The sequence below is a fragment of the Elaeis guineensis genome, chromosome 7 (genome assembly GCF_000442705.2).
Source record: "Elaeis guineensis isolate ETL-2024a chromosome 7, EG11, whole genome shotgun sequence".
In the NCBI taxonomy this organism is placed as follows: Eukaryota; Viridiplantae; Streptophyta; class Magnoliopsida; order Arecales; family Arecaceae; genus Elaeis; species Elaeis guineensis.
In genome coordinates this window covers 76,567,629-76,578,128 of record NC_025999.2, presented here as the reverse complement: position 1 = coordinate 76,578,128, position 10,500 = coordinate 76,567,629, and the positions used below count along the sequence as shown (strand labels likewise).

At 36.6% G+C, this 10,500-nt stretch overlaps 1 protein-coding gene across 1 annotated transcript; it reads right to left on the bottom strand.

Annotated features, from left to right (window-relative positions):
- Nucleotides 1-657: 657 nt before the first annotated feature.
- On the bottom strand, nt 658-7,618 carry LOC105048930 (CBS domain-containing protein CBSX6). Its single transcript, XM_010928429.3, is given in 3 exon segments — nt 658-1,422; nt 1,425-1,681; nt 6,963-7,618. Coding segments are annotated over 3 exon segments (1,230 nt in total). The 5' UTR covers nt 7,316-7,618; the 3' UTR covers nt 658-802.
- Nucleotides 7,619-10,500: the final 2,882 nt, after the last annotated feature.

Genomic DNA, 10,500 nt, shown 5'->3' with positions numbered 1-10,500 from the left:
TTATCCATCATATAAATTTTAGTATCCATCAATACCGTTTCTATATTTATATTTATTATGCAAACATAGACATAGATATGGATACACTAACGTCCAGTTTGTATCTAATTAAATTTAATTCTAGTTCGTTGATTTTCATATGCATCCAGTCAAGACTATCCGTTAAACAACGCTTCAAGCTTGTCTATACTGCTTGTCTACAGTATAATTTTGTCATGCATCGGCGATCAAAAGTGTTTTGTTAGATTTGTGAAGCTGTTGTGATATTTCTTGAGACTGACGAGCGATATGGATGCGGAAAAACTACTTCTGTAAGTAATCACTCGTAGAAAACTATAGATAAAATTAAATATAAGATACCATCAAACAATATGCCTGGCAGCCACAATTATATTTATTATTACTGATAATTTTTTTCCTTGAACAGGAGATCCTGGATGGAAAGACAGAAGGTGCCTGTAATAATTCCAAAAAGACTGAAAAAAATAAGTTAAAAATATTATCTTAAAAAAATTATTAAAAATAATTTTTTTGATATATATCGGTATCATCTGATTACAATTTATCATAATCAATTTATCATTCAATATGAGGTAGTATACCATATGTTTATACGATAGAGACGATACACCTCATATCATATGATACGACAGGCCATAATTGAAAAATATAAATTAAATAGTTTTCAAATATAGGGTCCAGCCCAATCAAAAGAGTCCTCAAGGAAACTTCCTCTAGGCCAATGCATGGGGAATACGATTTGAACAAAGAATTATTAGCAACCAACACAGTACCCACAAAATCAAGTGGCTGGAGGAACTGCACTTGCTGGGTTCTTCGTAACCGCATGGAGAATGTCAGAGAATGAAACCACGCCAACCAAGATGTCCTCTGATTCAGCATCAGTTACCCAAACATGGGTAGCCCTGTGGGACAGCATCTGGGCCATCACTGCTGCCAGCGAACTCGTGTGCTTGCAGGTCAATGGCGCACTCCTTCCCCTGTACATGCTCCTCAGCCTCCCTACCGCCATCTGGCTTGTTTGGTTGCTGAAGAATCCAATACTCCTGCTGCTGAACTTTCTAGGCCTGGAAGAGGCCCCAATATCTTCCACCGGCGAATTGATAATAAAATCTGGAAGAGAGATCGGAGTCGTTGAATTATCATCTGCACCGATCACAAATTGTCCAGCTGACAAGTTTGCCATAGCCCATGCAGCTGCTAAGTAATCACATTTCCACAGTTTATATGCAGAGATATCTCCAACTATCTTGTGAGTACCGTCCGACTTTGTCTCAACAACTGCAATGGCACAAGGATCCTGAGGGACCTTACGAATTGCTTCAATGGCAGGAGAGGAGGCTTCAATATGAGCATAGTGTGGAGTAATGGCTCCAAGAGAAGAGATAGAAGATAGTGGGATGGGGCAAGAGCACCCAGGCAGCCAATTAGAAAGCGGACCACATCTTCTCGGGAGAGGAGGCAGTACTTGTCATCAGGAAGAGAAGATGAGAATGGTGGGCCGCTACTAGCAGCACCTGGAGAGGAGGTTTCAATGTTCTTGAGCCATTTGCCATTATACAGAATGGAAAAGCGCTTGCTGATACCTTTCCATGCAACACTTTTGCGCACGAGAAGGCGCCTAACTCCCTGCTTCATCATCTCTAGAGCATCGATCAACCTTGCATAACAAAATTTGAATTTGTAGATGAAAAAGCATCAAAAGCATAAAGAAAATAATGAAAAGGGATATAATAGTGCCTCTCCAGCCTCTCCATCCTAAGCATCTTCTAGACTCTGGGAAAGCATGCTATCATATGAGGAATGCAACTTTGTAAACAGCTGCCTTTTCTTCGTTTGCTAGAATGATGGTATAATGAATATCCCTGCATTCTTGAAAGCAGCAGAGGTAGTACAATTCAAGTTTATGAATCACATGCACTACCATAGTTGGAGCATAATTATCATGTATCTGAGCAACCATGAATCATGATTGTCAATAAGCAAAAACATTTGAAGCAAAATTTGAAACAACCAGGAGAAATCTTGGCCGGGACTGGAGCCAGATCAAAACTCGGTCAAAAGCAACCAACAGTTTCTTTGTTTCCAAAGAAACGTGTAAGCTAAAGGGAATACAATCAAAGCAAAGAAGTGCAGGGAGCTTTGGCTTCCAAGTGTATTGCATGTGACAGCAACCAAGAAATAATCCGTAATTCACCAATAACTATTTAACTGGACCAAAGATGACTCCACTAAAAAGGAAAAGATCACTTGCTGCGGCCACACTCCAAGACCAAATATTTTCTGAATTAAGGTACTTCAAAAGTACATATGTTGACTAAATTTTACCGCTTATAGTCAACTACATCTGATATTTAAAACAAAAGGAGTGAGGAAGCGACTCTGTTTTCACTTATTTTGCTGCCTTATTGTAAGTGCTGCAACATTATATGGAAAACACAAGATACAGAATTTGAGATGCTCAAAATAACATATCCAAGCCAATAACGGAAATGCAAAAATACTTAAGCTAATTTCAAGGTTGAACATATCTTCAAGCTAAAAGACATGTTAAGAGCGACGGTCTGGAGTATCAGTCAAATTGACTGAACAACAAGCAACCAAAAAAATTTTGCCTAGCCAAAAGAGATCAGAAATTCATGCACTACCACAGCATAATTAAAAACTGATGCCACAAGTAGGGGGAATTCACAAAATAGCAAAACCAAATGGAACTGAAAGAAATAACTACCATACCATACAGGACATGTTAGAAAGCATGCAGTCATTCAGGAAAACAGTTGCAATTAATTAACAACCTCTAGCAAAGTGTAACTGCGATATTTAACCAGACAAGGACATGGCACAGGTGTAGAATAAAAACAAAGCTAATAGAATACATGAAATCAGGAGAGAAATTTCCATCAGATAACACCGCTCTAAGGCCAATGAGAAAAAAAATACTTATCCCAATTGAGTTGCCATAGCATTAGAATTATAATCACAAACCATGAACTGCAAGAGAATTTAACATTCTCAGATGATTATGTACTATGTTATGAAGAAAAAAGCAAATAACAACAGTAACAACACCAAACTTCACATGCATATACTTTCTATACAGGAGGAGGCAATAAATTATAAGATATTAAAGCCCTCAAATCCCATAACAAAGTACAACAATAAAAAGATAACAACAGAGACAAGAATCTTACAGATAATGGGCACAGAAGTATATGGACACGTCTGAATATAGGAGAATGCACAATAAAACAGTATTATATTGTAGATGATATGCACACATTCTTGCTGCATGATTACGAAAATTTCCACTACTATGTGGAATCCTCGAGACTTCAGCACATGAGGCCAGCCTCCAAAGACTAACGCCTTCAACAAGAATGAATTTAAGAACCCTTGTGTCCCACGTCCTTTAATGTTAAAAGTAGATAGACCGCTTGAAGTTGTCCCTCTCCCTCTTACTCATGTGGATCCTTCATTTAATATATATATATGCTCCTCCATATGCATCCTAACAATATGACTACTTAAGAACTGCATTTATCATACCAGGTCCAAACGGTTTCAACGAATGGGAACACAGCCATCCATAAAGTGCTCTATCCCTCAAATTAACCACATGGATTGCAAGTGCCAAAAAAACTGTAAATAAATATGAGTTGGGAAATCTCAAATTATGTTTAAGATTGAACATGATTGTCAGAGAGTGGGGAAATCAGCAGGATAAAACTCCATGACAAAGGGATCAGAAGGGACAGCAACTTCTTTTCTTTATATCTTAATAAACCATGAAAATGATGCTTTAAGGTAGAAATGTAAAACCAAGGTCCTTCCTTCATGTTAAATCTTATGTTGCAAATTGTAATTTTAGGGTGCGGATTGCGAAGACAATGTTATAGCACAAGTATCAAGCCTTCTCATTTTCAGTGTATCATCGGTTTCAATGAGCTATTTCAGGAGAAGCCATGATCACACAAAAGTGCTTTTGACTGAAATTATTGTGTTACTTCACTATGACTTCATTTGATCCAATTTGAATAACCAGCTTGTTAATTTAAACATTTCCGTCATGCCTAAACTGTACTTGGACATTTACAGCGCTTGTCCATCACTTTTTTCATGGACAAAATGACTATTATGCCTTATGTATATACAAATTCGATATGGTGGAAGTTTAAAATCAAAGAGTCATATGCATTTCCAAGGAGCAAAATAATGAGATTAGGAAATTTTACAACTACTATCCAGATAGAGTATTCAGGCTACAAGTTTCCAGCCACAAAAAGTAAACATTTGTTTAAATCAAGGTTTGAAGTATCAAGTGGTTGGGCACATACATCTCAGTATGCACCATACTGAGGCCTCCTCAACACAGGGAGGTTCGATTTGATAGAGGGGACTCAGTTCAGAGAGAAATTGTCTGAACCACGTAAACTAAGGTGGATCTAGTGGCTTGAGATCATGGCAAGTATACCCTAAACCACTTCGAACCACTCGCAAACCGAGCGGTGCAGCTATGTGTCACTAGGAGAGTAGGTCACAAGATGATTATCTCTAAATTTTCACTATCTGAAAGTGGTAACAAGATGAAGGAAGAGAGATGAGTTGCTCTAAGGGTTCACTAGATCAGCCTAGGACTGGCAAAATATGACCCGACCTGCCAACCGACCCATATTCGACCTATCATAAACAGATTTGGGTTTTGGCTAAATGGGTTTAGGTCATAAACGGGTCAACCTGTTTAACCCATTTAATAAGTAGGTCAGATTTTTGGGTTTTAGATATCTGACCCGTTTAACCCGTTTAATATTCAGATCAGGTTGAGTCAGATAACTCATTTAACCTGTTTAACCTATTTCTGACCCATTTAACCCGACCTATTAACCTGTTTAACCCATTTAAAATCCGTTTAACCTATTTAAAACTTGTTTAACCTGTTTCTGACCCATTTAACCCACCCGTTTAACCTGTTTAACCCGTTTAACCTAATTTGACCTATTTAATAAACGGGTTAAACGGATCGGATCAGTTACCTGTTTAATAAACAAGTTGGGTTTATGTTTGAATTTTTGACCCATTTAATAACAGATCGGATTTGGATTGATGATTTTCTGACTCGACCCGTTTATGACCCGACCCGATCCGATTTCCACCCCTAGATCAGCCTATCTACAACAATTATGATACTATGATGGGCACATTCTTCTAAATTTGATTCCCAATCAATATGATTTTCGCATGCTGAGTTTCCACCCAAGCCAAATCCAAAAATTATCAAAAATTTTAAACTAATTATAATTTTAATTAATCAAAGTATATGTATAAATATGTCATTAAATTACCAAAAAAGTGAAGATAATTGATGAATACAAAGAAATAGAATGAATACTCTCAAAAAAGTGTAAACAATAAACCTGCACTTTAGGACATGCTATAAAAATTTTTGAAAAATGAAGAATTTAAAAAAGGGGGGAAAGAAGGGGGGGGGGGGAGTAAGCCACTTCCTAGTTAGTGATCTTTGATAATAATAGCAATCATTTGAATGATTTTGGATTGTAGCTACTGATATTATTAAATGATATTATGAACAATATTTTTTTCTCTAATTAGTTTCATTCTGACTGATCACTTTAAGGTGTATTTCTTTTAAAAGTATTTTAGATTGCAAGTTATATGTGATATTGCAAATGACTTTAGCACATATAAGAAACCTTAACCAGAGCATTTAAATCAATATTCTTATTTTATTTCTTGTGAAAACATAGTAGTTGGACAAGAAAACATGATTTAAAAAAAAAAAAATCCAAACTCAGCTTGAAGGACAAAAAGAGCCATACCAAGGCTGTTTGGGGTTATCCATGTGTATCCATTGATTCCCCTTGCATGTAAAATCCTTGATATGGTGTATTTGCCCAGCCTTTCACAATATGATACCCATCATCAGTATTTCAAACAGTTTAAACTAAAGTGTACAAAAAAAGTGTCGTTATCTTTTTTTTCCCTTCTTTGGGGTCTCCTGCCTTCTTCAATAGATGTAGTGTACATGCTTGTCTACAAAAAAGGGAACCTGTGCAGGCTACTAATAATGCACGAAAAAGCTCATTTGTTACTATGTGGGTCCATCAGCAACATTGAGATGGGGTCATCACAAGTCTAGGATTCAAGCATTACATTGTAAAACAGATGTCGTATGCCAGCATTGTCATGCACATTTAGCACCATTCTTTTGCTTGTCATCTAATATGGTGATCAGCCGAGAAGTCTCTCCTCTCTCTCTCTCTCCTCTCTCTCTCTCTCTCTCCTCGCACGCACAAAAAAAAAAAAAAAAAAAAATTATCCATCTAGATTTCTGAAGAAACCAACAAACCATTGAAAAACTTTGATCTCAGATGCGTCATGTTATGACTCTATATTTCAATGAATAACTACCTTATCTTAAATTATTATCAGACAAACATAAAACAGACCACATGATCAGCATACCCAGCACCTCAATATAGACAAATGGAAACATATTGCTGTACCAACAGACATTGTATAATTGGAAATGCACATAACGTCCACCTGCTCAATCTAAGTCATGCGCATACCCAGATAGAGTACGCAGAGATTCACATGACCACCTTTGATCAACCCAAATATCAATCTAACCAGAAACTAGGAACCAGTTGTGAAATGTAACTAGACCAACAAATCGACAAACAACCACAAAATAAACAAAACAAACAAAACATAAATAGATCATTCAACGAAATACCAGCACATAAAAATCTCAACTTTGAAAAATAACCCTTAATCGACAACCTAACTCATAGAAGTGTATCAGCTAAGACAAAACCGGATCTATTAGCAAAGATCCATCAAAAGCCAAAGAAGCAATCAAACAGTATAACCCAAATAGATAATAGCAACTTGATCCAAATTTCTTACGAAAACCCCACCTTGTACCGGGATCGACCACCTTCAAGAGGGACGGATTGGGGGTGACTACCTCGGAGACCGGCGTCCTCATCACCTTCTCGTGGTCCCCGACCGACCGCGCGAGGAACGCGACCACATCCAGCGAGTTCAGCATCCCGACGAACCTCGCCGCCCTCGGTTCCGCCGCCGGCTGCAGATGCGCCTGATGCTGCTGCTGCGGAGCCCGGCGACGCCAGACGGCGATCGCGCCCTCGGCGCAGTCGCCGATGGCGCGGATGGCGGCCTCGACGGTCTCCGCCTCGGAGAACTCGACGAGTTCGGGCTTTCCCACTGTGAGATCGCCGACGACGTGGTGGAGGAAGACCAGGGCCATCGGATCGCCGGAGAAGGAGGTGTGGGGTTATAAGAGGGAGTGGAGGAGGGTAAGATGGAGAAGGAGGGAGCTGCTGATGGGCTTGGAGCGGGTGGAGGGCCGGGGGCCGGTAATGGGCTCGGAGAAGACGAGGGGGAGGGCGTGGGCACCGCCGTCAACGGCTACGAAGGTGACGGAACGGCCATGAGATCCAGGTAAAGCCCATCAACAAAGGATGAGAGAGAGAGAGAGAGAGAGAGAGAGGGAGAGGGAGAAGTGGGTTCTTGCCGAGTTTGGGGGAGGAGAGACCAAGTGCCACCCCCATCGGCGGGGGTGGGGTGATGATGTAGAAGACTCTGGACGTTTCCACCCAATTGATTCACGGCGTGATGTAACGGCCGTTATGATTTAGTAACGACTGTTATAACAGCTTCTCCGACCAACTTTTTCTCTAAAAAAACCCATCGGGTTCAAAATTTTAAAATTAAATCTACGATCGTGACGGTTACGGGATCAAAATGTAAGCAAACTGAGCCAAACCGGGTAGATAGAAATTCGAACTCATCTTAAGATCGATCAAATTTTAATATTTTTATTTAAATTTAATTTGATGAAAATAAAATAATATTTGAGATGGACTGTATTTAAATATCAATTGAATCATATTTGAACTCATATTTAAACTCATTTTCAAGTCTCAACATATATATATATATATATATATAAAATATTATTAAAATATATATAAATTTAAATATATTTACGAATTTTTGAGTTAAATTTTTATTAATTTTACTAAAGCTCAACTTAAAAAATTATTCGAACAATTCGAACTTGATAATAATTGAACTGAGTCAAGTTTGGACTTAAATCGAGCTTGAGTAACTCATAGTAACTCGATTCGTCTCCATCTCAAATATGTTATTGAAACAAACTTATTGATAAATATTATTCTATTTTTTATTTTTTATAATTATGAAAAAAATATTTTGAAATCAATTTTTATACCAAAAATAAAAATTTTATTACCATTGTGTCAAATAATATAAGTTATATCAATTATTATATAATGCATGGCATATTAGTTGGATGCTAGCTTATAACTTACGCAACATATGGGGTGTAATTTTTTTCTTCTTTTTTTAATTGATTTTATAGTATATAATATAGTTGATGATATATTTAATTAAAGTATGCTGGAAAATGAAATTGTTTTAGATATATTTTACATATTTTTTAAAAAAATAGGTATATTAGCTCCAATAAAATTGCTTTATGTCTCGAGGTTGTCAAAAGAATAATAGAAAAATTGTATATAAATAAAAGATATGATAATACTTTAAGATAATTTATTGGTTAGGATTAATCTATCAGGAAAAAAAAATCTCATATTAAATATCATGTTTAGTACAAATGGAGGATGAAAGAGATGGCAAAATAAATAATGGATCGTTTAATTATTTTATTAAGAGAGAAGATAAAATAAATAGCAGCAGAGGAGTGGTATTTTTTCACACCAGATTATTGAATGTAAGTAACATAAAATTATTATTATTTGAAGAAATACTTTTATTTTTTTCATTGAAATCAATAAATAGACTTAGAGAACCATGAAATTTTTAAGCCCAGAGGACCAGATTGGGCTTGAAATTTGAGCCTGCTCACTAAACAGATTGGGCTTGGGTCTACATTTATCTAGCCCAAGCCCAACTTGAGTCTATTTTTTTTTTTAATATGTACATATACATACATATAAATGTGTGTATGTGTGTATGTATAGTAGTGGTATGTGTGTGTGTTTGTGTGTAGCCAATCATGGTTCACCCAAAAGGAAAAAAATGAGGCAACAACTCGGGCATCGCCTCCTCACCTCCTTCTCAAATTAACCCAACGATGAGTTCTTCAACAGCTCATGATTTAAATCGTAGTTCTCTTGTCTCACCAGATTTGTCACCTCCATCCTCCTCCTTCAAACCACCTCGCTCTCCTCTTCTCCATCTCTCCCCTCCTTCCCCTCTCATCGACCTCCCCTCTGTTGCTCCTCCCTCTCCCATTCCTAACAAACCTTTCTCGTTTGAGTGCTCGAGTCCTCATCCACTATAAAAATCAACAAGAAAGGCAAAGAGTTGAGGTTGGAGGAGGATAATGGAGCCTTGTCACCTTCCCTTTTGACCACTATTGCTTTTGGGCCTGATGACAACATTTTGATTGAGAAGTTGGGCTTGGATGGAGGCTTCCTACTATAGAGTTCGAGATGGAAGAATTTGGATGTTGGCCTTCCCCTTCGAAGTTTCTCAAGATTAATTGATAAAAGCATGAAGCATGGCTGAAGTCCGAAACTATTGAGCTCAAGCTTGAAAATAAGCTAGAAGGCCGGACAGGGCTGAGTTCAATCCTAGCTAATTTTGTTCATATCGAGCTTGATGAGCAGATCTACCCACATATACCCCCTTCATATTATCAATCCCACAACATTCTAACTTTAATATATGTATAACTAATTTAAAAATATTTATTAATCCATATAAATATATTTTAATTTTTAAAATGGCCTATATTGATGGTCTTCATGATGTAAGTAGACTATAAATGGCCAACAAATAGATCAAATAAGAAAAAATTATTATTTAAATTATTTATTAAAAATAATATTAAAATTTGATAATATTTTTATGTAAAATTATTTTAAATCATATAGCATTTTTTTCTGCTCTTTGCTGAAGACTAAAATAGAATATTGCTTTTATTGAGATAAGTTGTTTGATTTATACGGTGCTTCATCCTTAAATTTATGAAGTACCATTGAAATTAATATGCCTTTGGACTTGTTAGTCTATCATCTTATGTTTGATTTCTTTTTCTACCTCTCCTTTAAGTTATTACTCTGACTTCATCTTTATCTATAGCTACTGTATTGTTCTATTATTTGATTTAGTGCATGGTTGTTTTCTTTTTACTGGTTTTACTTTGTCAAGATCTGTTTTATGGTTTCAGGATTATATACTTTAGCTGTTTTTTAACAATATTATGTTTCTATTAGATGAATTATCCAATATAGAGATAAGATCTATAATGAAAAATTATAAATATATAGAAGTCGGGTGAGAATATTTTATATAATATACATGGACAGCAATAAATAAATGGCTATATCACAAAATATGACTATAATGTTTGCTATATCCAATCAATATAATTATATATTT